At 40.5% G+C, this 18,354-nt stretch overlaps 1 protein-coding gene across 2 annotated transcripts in view; it reads right to left on the bottom strand.

Annotated features, from left to right (window-relative positions):
• The window catches only part of LOC127419951 (voltage-dependent L-type calcium channel subunit beta-3-like), a 63,811-nt gene extending 60,708 nt beyond the window's left edge, over nucleotides 1-3,103 (bottom strand). For both annotated transcript variants that reach the window (XM_051661807.1, XM_051661808.1), the window contains exon 1: nucleotides 2,856-3,103. In XM_051661807.1, the coding sequence (XP_051517767.1) occupies nucleotides 2,856-2,936 (81 nt within the window). In that variant the 5' untranslated portion in view covers nucleotides 2,937-3,103. The remainder of the gene's footprint in view (nucleotides 1-2,855) is intronic.
• Between the last annotated feature and the right edge of the window lie 15,251 nt (nucleotides 3,104-18,354).

Genomic DNA, 18,354 nt, shown 5'->3' with positions numbered 1-18,354 from the left:
AAACTCTAGTAAGTCTAGTACTAGTACTTATGGTAGAAGTATCATGTCGTGCAACATGGAACATGGAAATATGAAATTTTACATCCAATTCAGGATAAAACCTGACTTGGATAGTTCACACAAAAATGAAAATTCTCCCATCATTTACTCACCCTCATGCCATCCCAGATGTGTATGACTTTCTTTCTTCTGCAGAACACAAATGAAGATTTTTAGAAGAATATTTCAGCCCTGTAGATTCATACAATGCAAATAAATGGTGGCCAGAACTTTGAAGCTCCAAAAAGCACATAAAGGCAGCATAAACGTAATCAGGTGTGGGTGAGAAACATATCAATATTTTAGTCCTTTTTTACTCTAAATCTCGGCTGTTTCTCAATGTCTGTTCGTTTTGCGTTCTTGCGTTCTTGTGGACTTTTTTGACGTCATCACTCACCTCCAAAAAAAAAAAGAAAATAGTTAAGAGGTTGTTGATGGATGCGTTTTACGTCCTCATGTCTTCCGAGTTCACTCTTTCAAGGTAGTTAGGCAAGACAGATTTTCACAAGAATGAGAACACGTTCTTAGTATTGAGAAACACCCCTCTACTTCAACTTTCACTTTTGACATTCTTCTTCTTTTGCTTTGGGTGATTCGCATTCTTTTTGCATATCGCCACCTACTTGGCAGGGAGGAGAATTTATAGTAAAAAGGACTTAAATATGGGGGCCTGGGTAGCTTAGCGAGTAAAGATGCTGACTAACACCCCTGGAGTCGCGAGTTCAAATCCAGGGCATGCTGAGTGACTTCAGCCAGGTCTACTAAGCAACCAAATTGGCCTGGTTGCTAGGGAGGGTAGAGTCACATGGGGTAACCTCTTCATGGTCACTATAATGTGGTTCGCTCTTGGTGGGGCGCATGGTGAGTTGTGCGTGGATGCCGCGGAGAATAGCGTCAAGCCACCACACGCGCTACGTCTCAGCAGTAACGCACTCAACAAGCCACATGATAAGATGTGCGTGTTGACGGTCTCAGACGCGGAAGCAACTGAGATTCGTCCTCCGCCACTCGGATTGAGGCGAGTCACTACGCCACCATGAGGACTTAGAGCGCATTGGGAATTGGGCATTCCAAATTGGGGAGAAAAGGGGAGAAAAAAAAAAGGACTTAAATATTGATATGTTTCTCTCCCACATCTATCATATCTCTTCTGAAGACATGGATTTAACCACTGGAGATTTTATGCTGCCTTTATGTGGTTTTTGGACCTTCAAAGTTCTGGCCACTATTCACTTACATTGCATGTCCATTACATTTGTCCCAACAGAGCTGAGATATTCTTCTAAAAATCTTCGTTTGTGTTCAGGGGCCAGTTGCACCAGCGGCGTAAATGGGCCCTAAGTCACAGTTTACACACTACTAAATATATGAGCACTGCACCATTAAACTTAGGTAGAAAGTAATCCTACGTATAAACTAAATATTTACGGAAGCCTCCGAACAGGAGTAACAGATGGAATAAAAAAGCAGACTCATTTAATTACATCAATGAGCTCATGTTTTGGTAGACAAGCTTTAGTCCTTTCGACATATATGATGATGTTAGCATGATTCAACCGATTAAACGGTGCACTTAATGGTGTCAAGTTTCAACATATATGATATATATATAAGATATTAAAATGAATAAATGTCTATTTTGCCAGCCTGCTGTAGAAGTAATTATTTATTTATTGCTACTTATTCATTTTAGATACAGTTATTGAACATTGCTATTTACATAGGCTAAATATACCATTAATGAAATCTTGTTTTATTACATATCGTATTTCAGTGGAGATATAATTTATTACAGCTGACAGTTACATGAGCAAACAAGGTTTGAACAAGATCAACTTGAAATTCACGGCTGTTTAACACTTCTGTGTACAAATTTAAAGGCTGCTTATTGGATAAATACAGATAAACATCATATTATGTGACTACACATTACTTAACGGAGAGCTTACAATATACTATTCAGGTCTTGCCTTAAGAGCAGGTGGTGCAACCAAATTAAGCACAGACTAACTAGTAGATACAAAGCCCTGTGTGAACTTTATGTCCTAACTTAAGTGAGACCTCACCCAAAGCTGGTGCAACCCTACCCAGCAGAAGAAAGAAAGCCATTCACATTTGGGATGGCATGAGGGTGAGTAAATGATGAGAGAATTTTCATTTTTCAATTTTCAACTATCCCTTTAAGAACATGTACTGTGTGTTGTGTCCAGACTGTTCTAATGCCCAAATATAGCCTATGTTTACTATTTATTTACTATATATACTAACCCTAACCTCCATATACAGGCTACTTTTCTTGTTTAGAGGCAAATCCTTTTATTTGTGGCATTAGACCTACAATATGTATTAAGCGTATGGATAAGGCTGGTGACCACGGCACTTTGGTTGGCTACAGGTGATAACCAATAAGTGCCAGTGATCGAGGCTTCACCATGAGGGAATTATGAGAGATTTTAGCCCAGTTGATCCATTCCACTAATTATAAACTGAGAGAAAGTCATTATTTCTACTGTTAAATGTTCACTAAGCCTATAGATGCCTTGAGGCCTTGGTTGCGGTGAGAATTCTCAGGGCGGAGGGGTAAACAGGAATCGGGAGTTTCACGGATGGTGGAAGAGCATCAAAACATCTTATCATCATCTCGACTCATTAACAAGGCAACTGCGCGTGGCCGATTACCAGCGCGATAAAGGCAATATTACAAAACCAGATTGTGTAGCTGAAGCGCTCTGCTTCAACACACGACTGCTCCAACAACAAGTAGCAAGACATTAACCATTTACCAGATGATATACAAATCCCAACCAAAGTCTTACCTGAAAATAGTGCGTCTGAGAAGCGCTTTCGACACCAGACAGAGGGTCTGCGGAAGATTTGGACATCTTTACTTGCACCATCTATTTGAGAGCGCAGAGAGGCGGGTGCACGGATGTGAAATACATATGCCTGCCGAGGAAGAGGAGGGGATCACGATAGAACACTGAAGCATGTCTATTTCAGCTATAGACGTCAAGATCATTAGATCTATTACGACGCGCGGAGAATCATAAATCCAGATAGTAAATACAGGTGTCCAAATGCAACGTCTGTTTTCCTCTCTCTCTCTCTCTCTCTCTCTCTCTCTCTCTCTCTCTCTCTCTCTCTCTCTCTCTCAATTCCCAGTGCATATACTATATTTGCCTCTTTCTTATACAGTTTGCATTTTGGGGCTTTGTCCATAGTCTTCCAGCTATAAAATTTTACCACCCAAAACATCATTAGTTTTACAACCACTCACTAAATTGAACCTCTTTAAAGAATTTTTTTTTAATACCATATATATATATATATATATATATATATATATATATATATATATATATATATATTGCAATTAACATACAAATCACAAACATTTCATTATCTTATAAATGTTTCATCAATTAGCGACCTAAAAATGTTTTTTTTTAATTTTTTTTTTTTTATGACATGACGCAAAGGTTTCCTGATCTGCTGCAAGGAGTTCCAATTAGGGTTGCCGATTTAACATGTTAATTCAGTGCGATTAATTATATAAAAAAAAGTATGCGTAACAAAATTAACGGAATTAATCATAATAATCAATTAATTCCATTGGAGCAATACAAGCTTGATGTATCACCTGTTTTCAGCAGGGGGTAGTAAGCGAAACTCCAGCTGGATGGGCAGCACGCAGCTGTACAGATATCAAAACCGTGATGGGAGAAAGGTGGATCTGGTTGTTCCTTGCCGGATACTTAGCCTTAAGGCCCAGGTATACTTCGTTTTAGCGTGTTCCGGATCGACACGCACCTGGTTGACCGCGTTGCCATTGCGAGTATACTCTTCTGGCCGCAAGCGAATACGAACACGTTTGACGCATGCCCACTACAACTTCTTTGTGATATTCTTTTAGAGTCAATGGCCGGCGCATGCAGCGACGATGCGCTTTGACAGAAGATGAACGCATCCGCTAGTCAAGAAAATCTGGCCGGCGCACGGTCAGGCCGTACAGACGAAATTTACGTCACGCATACTGTGCCCTCAACGCGGACATGCAAAGTATACTTTGGCCTTTACAGGCTGCATATGGTTAGGATTAGGGTAGGGGTGCAGTTAGGGCATCTGCTGCCTCCCAGGAACAAACTGAGGCCCCTTTGTACAATGGGCTAACAAAACCACACTTAGGTTAGTTTGTGGCTTAAGCCACACTGTTTTCAATAAAGCCCCAAATGTTTGTATCATCTTGTAGTGATGTCAGAAGCACCAGTGCTTCGGTATCAAGTCGATAATAAAACATATAATATTTTAACAATATATTTTAATATAAAGTCATAAATTGTAGCAGGGGTTGTCACAATATATAAATAATAATACTTGTATTTCAACAGTATCGATAACACCAAAATCAGACTCAATTCAGTAAAAACGCGCTGTCTGTCTTTGCAACACTAATATTTGTGCACGTATGCAAGAAGAGCGCTCGCGACACGCGATTGCTGCTCTTTGTGTGTCTGGTCAACATTCTTTTCTTGGTGAGAAACTGTGTTGATTTGGGTCATCCAGATGCAGTAAGTACCAAATATAAAGATATAAAACCCTGAAAAAAAGAGTAATATATACAGATGTGCTCGATCGGCTATTTGAAAACTTTAAGTCACTTTTGTATTTGTGTCATCTTGGACTTACACTGACACCTAGCGGACTGGATGCAGCATCGTTTAAAATCAATAGTTTTCAGTTTCAGATGCCATTGTAGAAATGTAGTATTTACAGTCAGCCATGATTACTTTAATCAATGAGTGAAAGTGTCAAATAACAGGACGGTTACTGAGATTAAGTGAGTAGTATTCGGCTGGTCATGTGATTCTAACATGGCAGCCTCCATGTGCGGACCCTCTCCATGTAGAGTAAAACAGCTTTTATAAGGTTACTGATATAACTGAAGTCTTCATTTTAATGTGAGTGCTCATGATTTCCTTCATATATTGCAAAATTACAATTCATGTCTTTAGGAGTTAAACTTTTTTAATGAGGAAAAAATTACTGAGTGCACCTTTAAAACACTCAATGGATCAATGATGTAAAACTGTCAATTGCAAACAATATGCGTAAAACTATGGAAAGCCGATAGAGACAATACAGTGGGTTTTTTAAATCACGTTTTAAAGTATATAGTGTTAAAAGCATGCAATTTCTGATATTCGAACATATCTTCAAAATCAAATCACTTTATTGTCACTCAACCATATACACAAGTGCAATAGTGGGTGAAAGTCTTGGGTGCAGTTCCGAGCAACATAACAGTCATGACAGTGATGAGACATATACCAATCTACAATAAAAATCAGATTTACACAAAACAATTTACAAAACTAATATACACATAATTATTGAACAAAATATACAAATAATAATATACAATGTATAGTATACAATACACACAATATACAATAAAAATAATACATATAAATGTGCAGTAAGGTTGTATAGTGTTGTATTGACATTTAGGCTGTCGGTTGATAGTCAGTTGCCAGTGTATTGTTAAGAGAAATATAATTTTGACAGTCCAGTTTGAGATTAATTAAGTGCAGTGTTGGTATATGTTGATCATGAGCGATCAAGAGTTCAAAAGTCTGATTGCTTGGGGGAAGAAGCTATCATGAAGTCGGCTGGTGCGGGTCCTGATGCTGCGATACCGCCTGCCTGATGGTAGCAGTGAGAGCAGCCCATGGCTAGGGTGGCTGGAGTCTCTGATGATCCTCTGAGCTTTTTTCACACACCACCTGGAATAGATGTCCTGGAGGGAGGGAAGCTCACCTCTGATGATGTGTCTGGCAGTTTGCACCACCCTTTGCAGGGCTTTGCGGTTGAGGGTGGTGTTGTTGCCGTATCAGGCAGTAATGCAGCCAGTCAGGATGCTCTCAGTTTCAGAGCCCGGAGTTATGCATCAAGCTTGGAGGGCACTATGGTGTTGAATGCTGAGCTGTAGTCTACAAACAGCATTCTCACATATGTGTTCCTTTTTTCCAAGTGGGAATGAGCATTGTGTATTGTGACTGCAATTGCATCATCAGTGGAGCGGTTGCTTCTGTAAGCAAACTGTAGTGGGTCCAGTGAGGCAAGCAGCACAGAGCAGATGTGGTCTCTGATAAGATTTTCAAAGCACTTGCTGATGATGGGAGTTAGGGCAACAGGATGCCAGTCATTTAAACAAGTTATCTTTGACTGTTTTGGTATGGGCACAATGGTGGATGTCTTAAAGCATGTAGGAACCACAGACAGGGAGAGCGAGAGATTGAAAATGTCCATTAAAACACACGCTAGTTGATCCGCGCATGCTCTGAGAGCACAGCCCAGAATGCCGTCTGGACCCGCAGTTTTGCGAATATTCACCCGTTTGAGAGATCGGGTTACATTCGCAACAGAGACAGTAAGTATCTTAAGCTGAGACAAAAGTTAGCGGGACATTTTAGTTTAGTTTAGTAGTTTCAGTAATATTTAAATGATATTATTATTATAGTATAATACATTATTATATTCAGATATTTCATCTAAGAATCAACAGAGGTCTGGGTTAAGCCCTGAATATCCACAGACTCTTGAACCGCCCCTTCAGGCCAATGATATTCTTACAGTATGTTCAAAAAATTGGAAATAAAAAATATACTGCATTCTAGAGACAGTGTTTGTATTGTCTTATCAATGCTTTTCTCATCTGCCACAAGACACTGACTACCACCCCTGGAGTCGCGAGTTCGAATCCAGGGCGTGCTGAGTGACTCCAGCCAGGTCTCCTAGGCAACCAAATTGCTCTGGTTGCTAGGGAGGGTAGAGTCACATGGGGTAACCTCCTCGTGGTCGCTATAATGTGGTTCTCGCTCTCGGTGGGGCGTGTGGTGAGTTGTGCAAGGATGCCACTCAACAAGCCACGTGATAAGATGCACGGATTGACGGTCTCAGACATGGAGGCAACTAAGATTTGTCCTCCACCACCCGGACTGAGGCAAGTCGCTATGCCACCGCGAGGACTTCGAGCACATTGGGAATTGGGCATTCCAAATTGGGGAGAAAAGGGGAGGGGAAAAAAATTATATAAATTATTATATTTATATATTATATTTATACTAATTTAAATTTAACTATTTATAATAATTAAATCATTATATATTAAATCATTGCTATTTTGAGGGCCTTCTCAGAAAAAACTTATATATGCAATTAATTGTGATTAATTTGATTAATTAATCAGCATATAATGTAATTAATTAGATTTAAAAAAAATTATTGACAGCTGTAATTCTATTTAATGAAAATATCCAAGGGCGAAAACCGTTGATCAAGTTGCCAAAGTCCCGCGAAAAGGCAATGTGTGAGGAGGTCAACGCTGACCTCTGCAACATCTTAGAGATGCTCAAAGGCACCACCATGAAGAAGTTGGAGATAATGGGGGAAGTAATCTACAGCTAAGGAGCGGAACGGTTTGGAGTGGTAGAAATTAGGAAAACTACGCCGACAATCCCCATTAAGTCTAGGAGGCAGAAGGAAATAGATTGTCTCATCAGAGAGATGAGGCAGCTGAAGAAGCAATGGAGGAAGGCCACAGAGGAGGAGAAGGAAGGCATAAACTTGTTGCAAGCAGACATCCGGAGCAGGCTTGTGACACTGAGGAGAGCTGAGAACCTGGTAAAGAAGTGCAGAAAGAAGGAGCGGACAAGAACAAGCTTCTACAAAGATCCCTTCAAATTTGTGAAGGGTCTCTTCACAAAGGAGAAAAGTGGAAGTCTCTCAGTGTCAAAGGCAGACCTGGGAAAACAACTGAAAAAGTCCTGCACAGACAACCAATGGCACAAAGAGATCACCCTCCCACCTGATATGCCACCAGTCCATCTACCAGAACACTAACTAGATTTCAGCCCACCTAGATGGAGTGAAGTGAGGAAAACTGTGCATAGAACAAGGGCTTCATCAGTCCCAGGTCCCAATGGAGTTCCATACAGGCTCTACAAAAATGCACCAGAAGGCTTATGAAGGTGGTATGGCGCAAGCAGGACATACCAACATCCTGGCGGAGAGCCGGAGGAATCCTGATCCCAAAGGAAAAGGAGTCATTGGAAATTGGCCAATTTCACCAGATCAGCCTCCTAAATGTTGAGGGCAAAATCTTCTTTAGCGTGGTGGCTCGCAGGCTGTCGGGATAATTGCAAAGAAACCATTTGATTGATACATCGATCCAGAAAGCAGGGATATCAGGCTTCTCCGGTTGCTTGGAATATGCTAGCACCATCTGGCATCAGATCCAGGTCGCTAAGAAGGAGGGAACTGACCTTCATGTGGTGTTCCTGGACCTCGCCAACGCCTTTGGCTCAGTACCTCATAACCTCCTCTGGACACCTACTTCCAGGACATCCAGCTGTGCTTGACAACATTAGACTACACCACAGCATGGCAACATCTGGAAGTGGGAATCATGGCCGTCTGTACCATCTCCCCGCTGGCCTTCACCATGGCTATGGAAGTAATCATTAGAGCATCTCGATGGGTGGTGGGAGGACAGAGCTTGAGACCTGGCCTGAGGCTGCCACCTGCCAGAGCATACATGGATGATCTCACAACACTCACCACAACCAAAGCTTGTATGGTACAGCTGTTGAGAAAGCTTCAAGAAAACATTGAGCTGGCTTGGATGAAGATCAAGCCGAGCAAGTCCAGAAGCATCTCCATTGTCAAGGGGAAGCTATCAGACCAACGCTTTTACATTGCTGATGAAATGATTCCAACAGTCTCTGAGAAACCTGTGAAGAGCCTAGGTCGGTGGTACAGTGCATCCCTCAAAGACACAGAGCAAGTAGTTCAGCTCAGGAAGGATGTCATCAGTGGCCTGAAGAGCATCGACAGAACCACACTCCCTGGCAAGCTGAAGCTCTGGTGAATGCAATTTGGGCTCCTTCCATGCCTCATGTGGCCACTAACCCTATATGAATCTCCAATCTCGAAAGTGGAAAAGCTGGAGAGACTGATCAGCTCATACATAAGGAAGTGGCTTGGTCTTCCTAGGTGCCTCAGCAGCTTAGGGCTCTATGGCAAAGGAGTCCTAGAGCTACCCATTTCCAGTCTCTCAGAGGAGTACAGATGCACCAAAGTAAGACTGGAGATGATGCTAACAGTGTTGAGTGATCCGTTTGTAGCCAAAGCTGCCCCCATCCTGGCTACCAGGAGGAAATGGGCCCCAGCAGAAGCATCCGAGCAGGCAAAGGCAGTGCTCAAGCACAGAGACATCATGGGCTGAGTGCAGCAAGGGAGGGGTGGTCTTGGCCTTGGGTCTCAGAGACGCAGGCTCATGGTGCAGGAGATATGTCAGTAGGAGGAGGCAGCAAGGTGCGTAAAGGCCATCGCTCAGACAAGGCAAGGGCAATGGACGAGATGGGAGGGAGTGGAGAAGAGAAAGATCTCTTGGAAAGAGCTGTGGGAAATGGAGACATTCAGAACGAGCTTCATCATCAAGGCTGCCTATGATGTCCTGCCATTCACTGCTGTACCCTTTGGAGGTGTCGTGGGCCTATCAGCGAAACATCGAAGAAAGAGGGTGCCCACTTGATAACCCAGAAGATGCCATCACTCACTTGACCAAGCTTAGGCAGCTTGTCTCACGTTTGCAATTAAGGGATAATAACATCAAGTCCTACATAACAGAATGAAGTCTATAATACCCAGAGACAGCTATATGTTAGAATTCCCATTTATCAATGGTAGTCGCTCAGCTGGCTCATGCACTCCCAGAAGCACGCTCAAGGGCACTTAGTTCTGTCACCCAGATTGACAGCTGGTCCACCCAATAAAAACTGCAGGAATATTCAAACACAGTTGCTCATGTTCTCTGCACTGTGCAGCGCTATACATTCATGCCTGTAAACAGATCCAATTAGCACCAAGATAATTTATCCATGCTTTGTCTCACTTAATTTTTTACTGTTATTTATTATTTTACATAGGAGTGTGGATGACATGGCAGGGTATGAAATTAGCGGGTAATTTTCTACCCACAGCTGTAGCAGGCGACCTGTAAGACGTCTCAGAGTGACAAATGACAAGAAACGTCATTAGACACAAATAATTACATTTGAAGAAGGACACTTGTTTATATTTTGAAAAACAGACAAAAGAAAAGCCTTTGATGCACATCTCTGATTTGCTTTGTGTTCAGAGGTTTATTGGCATGTTGGCGCTCGTGCTGTGTCTCGCAGAATACGCACATATGACGAGTTCTCACTATTTCTTCTCCATCCGTAATCTGGGAACAATTTGCAGGAATAGTGTTGTCTATGAGAATGCTAAATAAGATCTCAGACCATCTCAGGATGCAACAACATTGGGACAACAGGTGAACTGTCATATGTTTCATAATTCAGTAGCTGCAACAACCTCAGAAATAGTTCTTGAACACAAAGTTTCTCTTCAGTGCTTGTCTACTCTTTAGACTCCATTTGAATGTAACATTCTATAACTCTATAGGAGAGCTGTTAAATAGAACATCTGATTCACTCGTGTTTTTCACTAGACCTCTTATTTTACATAGACTTCTAATCAAATAAATATTTTGCTACAGAGAGTTGTCAGCTTAATTAAAGATTCAATCTTTGGGGAAATAGCCAACACCTGTGCAAAGCAGGAGGACTTTTAATGTATTGTATTTATTTCTATGGCCATTTCATTTTTCACTGCATCAATATGACCTATTAAGATAAATTACTAATAATAAACTTAATAATTGTTCAAAAACAAAGAATTAATGTTATTTTCCTGTACCTGTAATTATGCAACTCTAAGTATTAAGATTATAGCATATAGCATATATTTACTCATAACGGCTGAGGAATGGGGCACACTTCATTATATTCACAATGAAATTAGACACAGAATAGAGGTCCACTCTGTTTCACCAAGGTCCACTTATTTAGAGATTTCTGGCCTCGCCACTTTTCTGGACACAATATTTTTGAGCCAATCACGTGAGCCATAAATGCTATGTAATTCATCCCCCTGGAGCCACAGGAAAATGACTTCTTCCAAAAAACTGGTCACTGACAAAATGTACTATGATGTAATAAAATATCTGTGATTTATATGTTGCTTTCAAAAAAATCATAATTAGTCAGAATATGTACTTTTGAATGGTCATCAGTAGTGTTACAGGCTCGCAGATTGTCCAGAGAAAGCAGGTGATAAATGGAATTTATTTGAAAAGAGATGTTTATTTACATTTTATTTTGATCATGGCAGCAGTAATTTATCAAATCATTAGCAAAATATAGATCATCATGATGGCATCCCAGATGGCCGCCTCGGTGTGGAGCGGTCCTATTGTTTTGTTGATTTTGTTTGTTTGTCCTGTGTTTAGTAATCTTTTTCCAGTCAGTTTTACCAGAGACGAACTGCTGAACATTCGACAGCATATACCAGACAATCTTTTCCCGGTTTTTGAATATTCAGACATTCTGCTGGACATTTTAGTTGGAGACATGGCTGTGTTGTTCAAGAGATGCAGGCGAGGGAGACGAGCATGCGTGCTGGTCAAACTCCGTCGGCGCGGCTTTCGAACAGTGCTGCTGAGTATTCATCTAGCGAATCTCCGCTCTCTTCCTAACAAAACGGACAAACTACATCTCCTCACCCGCACAAACAAGGACTTTTCAACCTTTGTTGCCTTATGCTTCACATAAACCTGGCTGAGTGAAGCCATTCTGGACAGAGCGTTACATCTGCCGGGCTTTCAGCTGTTCAGAGCGGATCGCATTGCGGAGTTAAAGGGGAAAATGAGAGGCGGTGGAACATGCTTTTACATAAATGAAAGTTGGTGTACAGATGTAACAACGTTAAAGAAGATGTGCTGTCTAAATCTGGAAGTGCTCTTTATCAAATGTAAGCCTTTCTACTCACTGCAGGGGTTTTCCTCGTTTATTCTGTTGAGTGTTTATATTCCTCAACACACGTGCATGAATGCAGTGCTGCAACAGCTGGCTGATCACATCACAGACACAGAACAACAACACCCAGACTCACTTATTATTATTCTGGGAGATTTTAATAAAGCTAACCTTACCCGTGAACTGCCAAAATACAGACAGTACATTACATGCCCCACCAGAGACAGAAATATACTGGATCATTGCTACAGAACAATGTAGCTCTGTCCCTAGAGCAGCTTTGGGACTCTCTGATCACTGTCTGGTTCATCTTCTTCCAACCTACAGACAGAAATTAAAATCAGCTAAACCTGTAGTTAAGACTGTAAAGTTATGGACCAATAAAGCAAACTACATGCCTGCTTTGACTGCACTGATTGGAGTGTTTTTGAGGCTGAAGACACCAATCTGGATGAGCTCACAGATACTGTTACATCATATATAAATTTCTGTGTGGATATATGCATCCCTACTAGGACTTATTTAATGTTTAACAACAACAAACCATGGTTTACAGCAGAACTCAGCACAGGGCCCAGATGGCGTTTCACCTGCATGTCTTAGATCCTGTGCTAACCAGCTGGCCCCCATCTTCACACTGATTTTCAATAGACCACTGGAGCAGTGTGAAGTTCCCTGCTGTTTCAAATGCTCAATCATTGTTCCTGTCCCAAAGAAACCAAAAATCACAGGACTTAATGACTACAGACCTGTCGCCCTGACGTCTCTGGTCATGAAGTCATTTGAGAGACTGCTGTTGGCCCACCTGAAGGACATCACTGGAAACTTTCTAGATCCCCTTCAATTTGCTTATCGAGCAAACAGGTCTGTGGATGATGTAGTCAACATGGGATTGCATCATATCCTGCAACATCTGGACAGACCCGGGACATATGCAAGGATCCTTTTTGTGGACTTCAGTTTGGCTTTCAACACCATCATCCTAGCTATTCTCCGGACTAAATTACACCAACTCTCTGTTCCCACATCTATCTGTCAGTGGATTACCAGCTTTCTGACGGACAGGCAGCAGCTTGTGAGACAGGGGAAATTCACTTCCAGCACCTGTACAATCAGCACCAGGGATGTGTGCTCTCCCCACTACTCTTCTCCCTCTACATCAGCGACTGCATCTCCAAGGACCCCTCTGTCAAGCTCCTGAAGTTTGTAGACAACACCACTGTCATCGGCTTCATCCAAGATGACGATGAGTCTGCATACAGAAGGGAGCTGGCTGTATGGTGCAGTCAAAATACATTGAGCACTGTGGCAGCAGTGGAGTCATTCAGGTTCCTGGGCACTACCATCTCACAGGACCTGAAGTGGAAGACCCACATTGACTCCATTGCGAAAAAGGCCCAGCAGAGGTTGTACTTCCTTCGCCAGTTGAGGAAGTTCAACCTGCCACAAGCGCTGCTGATACAGTTCTAATCAGCAGTCATTGAGTCTGTCCCCTGCACTTCTATAACTGTCTGGTTTGGTTCAGCTACAAAATCGTATATCAGAAGAATACAAGGGACAGTTCGGACTGCTGAGAGGATTATTGGTTGCCCCCTGCCCTCCCTTCAAGAACTATACACTTCCAGAGTGAGGAAAAAGGCTGGAAAAATCACTCTGGATCCCACTCACCCTGCCCACTACCTTTTTGAACTGTTGCCTTCTGGCCGACGCTTCAGAGCTCTGAGCACCAGAACCTTCAGGCACAGGAACAATTTTTTCCCCAGGCTATCCATCTCATGAACAGTTAAAACTGCCCCATTGAGCAATAATTAATATGCAATATACAGCTTAGTCTTTTTATATTATCCAACACATCCAACCTCTTCTGCCATTACATTCCCTTGCACTGTATATAACAGAGTAGGTGTGCACTCTGACCCCAGCTTAGCTGGGATATGTGAAAAAGAAGAATTTCACTGTATATGTCACTTATACAGATGCGCTGTGAAAGCAGGTACACTTTTAGCATTTTAAAGAGCCAATTCAGGTGCCTGAATTGCGGTGAGGTGATGCTGTACAGTCCCAGTAAAGTATGCCAGTCCGCAGTAGTCTGCTGCATCCTCCTCGACCTACTGTAGCACTCAGAACCAACACGCAAGATAAAGAATTGCGCTGTACAAATAACTGCATACATTTTTTGTGTCTTTGCACTGTTGCCTGATTTGCCTGATTCCTTAAGTGCTAAAACAACACAGACATTGCACGCAAATAAATACTGTTATCAGCAGGCACAATTAATTAGTGAATCACCTACTGTATGAGAATAAATGTGAATCACCAATATATATGTCAAATCATTTCATTTAGCATGTGTGCTTTGACTTGCAAGTATTTAATCTGGCATCTTTAGAACGTTTATATGCTTATGACTCAAGTCACCATTGAAGTGCTGCTCTTAAGATAAACGCATAATTACTACAAGATTAAGAATAGCATAGGAATGTGGCTCAATAGAAGGACTATGATCCATAAGTACATCGAAACTCTGGGAGTGGCTTTTTTTTATGACACCGACAAAAATAAACTCACACCCTCATAAGAGGTGAAGCCTGTTTGACATTTTCCACAGTGAAATAACATAAATAACCAGTGATCTCAAACCAGTGTGACACTGAAACATTTATCCAAAGCTATATCACCAGACACAAGCCCCCAAAGCATCAGATGAACAGAGATTTGATTGGTTTTATATTGTTGATCATTCATCATTCACTCCGCTGGTCTGCGTTTGCAATGTTTGATCTGGCTTTGAATTCCTTTAGTGCTATTTTCATTGCTGGTGCAAAAATAAACAAAATAGCTGGTGATATTGTGTCTGAAATGTCACTTACTCAATATTAACTTCTTGTTCAATTGTTTTACAAAAGCAAATTCACAGAAGCAAAATGTTTAAAAAAGGTAAAAATGTGCTTCATTTTGTAACATCTAAATTAATAGGTTTTATTCAAGACAAAAATGCGATTTAATAGGACTAAATCAACCTGACTTCATAAGGCTACACCAATGAAAGTAACTTTTAAAGGTAGAAATACACTGTAAAAAGTGGCAACCTTCAATTGTTATCTTAAGGAGCTAATCCTACCTGATCTAACCCTTAAAATTAGTTTTGTTGGTGTAGCCTAATGTATGCAGGTTAGTTCAGTGATGTTAAATAATTTTCGACTTGAATAAAACCACACTCAATAAAATATCTCTTTGGCTGAACTTGATTCAATTGTGGACAGTGGTTCCACCTGTTTGAAGTGAGTTTTCTTAACATTAAATTACTATGTAATCTCAACACAAATACTTTGTGTAGAAAGAACATAGTTGAATTGGATAAACCCAACAAAATGAAACGTGTCAATGTAACTCAAATAAATCACTTTTATTTCTGTATGTTCTAACTAGTGGAAGTGAATGTTAGCATGCTAAATACATGCTGTTTAGAAGCACTACAGAGTGTAGTTTAGTAACTTTGCTATGGTTAGCACATCATTTGCTCAAAAAAAGTGAGCAATCAATTTCATGTGCAACATCTACCTGTCCTCATCGTTAGCTCAAACTCCACTCTTCATCATTATAATAATAACCCCCAAAACACCAATATAACAGAAAATATTCTAAATCTCAACATAACAAAACTTTAAACACTAACAAGTATCCCTCTTTATATTCTTCTTACACAAAAACACATAAAATAACACTTAATTTTAAAATGTACTGTCCCTTTTGTGTCCTGTGCAAAGCATGCTGGGTTTCATCAATGCTACATTAACACCACAAAAAGTATTCATGTAGTTCCAACGCAAATGGATTAAGTAAACTTCCATTTCAAATTTAAACGGATAGAACACAATTAAATTATGACAAAAAGTTCTAGAATTGTGTTGCTTTAGTTGACTTTTTACAGTGTATGGCAGAATCACAATAGCATCTGGTATTGCTTAAATAGCATTGATTTTATTGATATGCACAGATTTTTGTTGTTGTTGTTATAATTACTTTAAAAACGTAATGAATAAATTCCTCTTATTCTGATATCTCCTGCGTTTCATATACAGTAAGCAAGCAGTGATTGGTTTTCCTTGAGTTGTGATCCAAAGTGTCGTGTGATGTGTACATGTCCAACGGCTCTTCCTTCTTGTTTACGCCATCACATTGAAGCAATCGGGCTGTCAATCATGTGAATGTAAACTCCTCTGGCAGCCACTAATCGTCAAGACACTAAAATCATGTGGCCAGTGTTGGTAGCAGATCTGACAGATGAACTTCTGACAGCTAGACTCTGATTTGACTAAGAAAGAAACAGCAGGGTTCTGTCAATGTAATTACAGGTGATAAAGAGCTTTATGAGTTCATTTGGCTTGTTTTTATTCTATTAATTGCAATGATTTTAGTGCATATGGTTTCTGTTGCCATGACCTCAACACAAACAGCTCTTTTAATGGCACAAGCTAGTAATGTTGTTTTTAATAGTATGTGTATTATGTCTTGATCACATAAGAAAAGTGATAATATAGTTTAAAAGGTAGCTGTGCGCTCAGTAAGTATACTTAACGGCCAGTCAAATGTTTGGACACACCTACTCATTCTTTATTTTCCATGTTTTAGAATAATAGTAAAGTCTATTCAAATAGACTATAAAATAACACAAATGGAAATATGTGAAGTAGGATGTGACCAAAAATGTTAAATAAATCAAAACTAGGGGGCCTGGGTAGCTCAGCGAGTTTTGACGCTGACTACCACCCCTGGAGTCACGAGTTCGAATCCAGGGTGTGCTGAGTGACTTCAGCCAGGTCTCCTAAGCATCCAGATTGGCCCAGTTGCTAGGGAGGGTAGAGTCACATGGGGTAACCTCCTCGTGGTCACTATAATGTGGTTCGCTCTCGGTGGGGCGTGTGGTGAGTTGAGCGTGGATGCCACGGAGAATAGAATGAAGCCTCCACACGCTCTACGTCTCCGCGGTAACGCGCTCAACAAGCCACGTGATAAGATGTGTGATTGACAGTCTCAGACGTGGAGGCAACTGAGATTCGTCCTCCACCACCCGGATTGAGGCGAGTCACTACACCACCACGAGGACTTAGAGCGCATTGGGAATTGGGCATTCCAAATTGGGGAGAAAAGGGGAGAATTTTATTTTAAATAATTAAAATGAAAATAAATCAAAACTATCTAATATTTTAGCTTTTTGTAGTGTCCACCCATAGGCTGATTTCAGAATGGTATAATACTACTCTTACTAATTCTGCCATTTAAAGATATGAAGTGTAGAATGACAGAATGCAATACCGAACTAGATTACAGCTCTGCACATTCTGGGCATTCTCTAAACCAACTTCATGAGTTGAAAAACAAAACTAAATCGTAGTTTTGTGAAGAAATCAATGTGTAGACACAATTTACAGTTGTTGACAAAAATAATTTCAAGCATTTAGACATAAAACATAAATTCAGACCAGTGTTTCCAAACTTTTGACTAGTAGTTTACATAGCCTGCTTATGAACTTAAGACAAGGTGTCATAATTTCACTGAACTGTTAAAGGTATATAAAATGTTAAAGTTTCACCGTTACAATCGAAGAATACACCAGTTGCCCTTGGCGGCTGAACTCAAACAAACATCAGCACTGGTTCAAATAGCAACACAGTTTCCCTGGAGAGCACGACCCTACCTTAAGGCAGTGAGGAACCTATGAAGGGCAAAGATATGGCAGTCTATCCAGACCCATTTATCAGTTGAGCATTAGACAAATGTTCTTGTATTTATTTTACCTTTATTTCATGTCTCCCTTCACTACAGAACAGCAAAAGCAACAACCAGCATACAACGGCATGGAGGGGGTAACTAATTTACAAAATTGTAAACATATCATAGGGAAGCGTTCACAGCTTTTGTTTTAATGGAAAGCAGACCACAGACACAGCCTATGTTTGTACCCAGATGTGTTTATATGTTGTAATCAACATCATTCAATGCTTACATGACATTGTTTGAATTACAATATCCTTTTAACGTTCTTAAGAGTTGGGTTTGCTGTATTAAATTTGAAACAGGTGTGCCTTCATGGGTTAGTCTTCAGTATGCTTACTAGCTGCATTTGTCTTGGCTGGTTACTAAATGTTTATATAGCCATCTACTGTATAGTTTTATATTTTACTCTCTATAGCACTTTGCATAACTAAACAAATGTTCTATTTACATACCCTCCTTTCCAGTTGAAAGTTAGATTAAGAACTTAGACAATAATAACTTTCCCAATATATTTTTAGTCAATCATACTGTAAATTCAGTTCATTTTGAAAGTCTTAGCAAAACACCCTTTGAACTAATAAACTGTGAATGGTTAATCTCAAATGTGCATTTATG

The sequence above is a fragment of the Myxocyprinus asiaticus genome, chromosome 29 (genome assembly GCF_019703515.2).
Source record: "Myxocyprinus asiaticus isolate MX2 ecotype Aquarium Trade chromosome 29, UBuf_Myxa_2, whole genome shotgun sequence".
Lineage (NCBI taxonomy): Eukaryota > Metazoa > Chordata > Actinopteri > Cypriniformes > Catostomidae > Myxocyprinus > Myxocyprinus asiaticus.
Note: the sequence above shows the minus strand (reverse complement) of the source record. Positions and strands in the feature narration are given on the sequence as shown.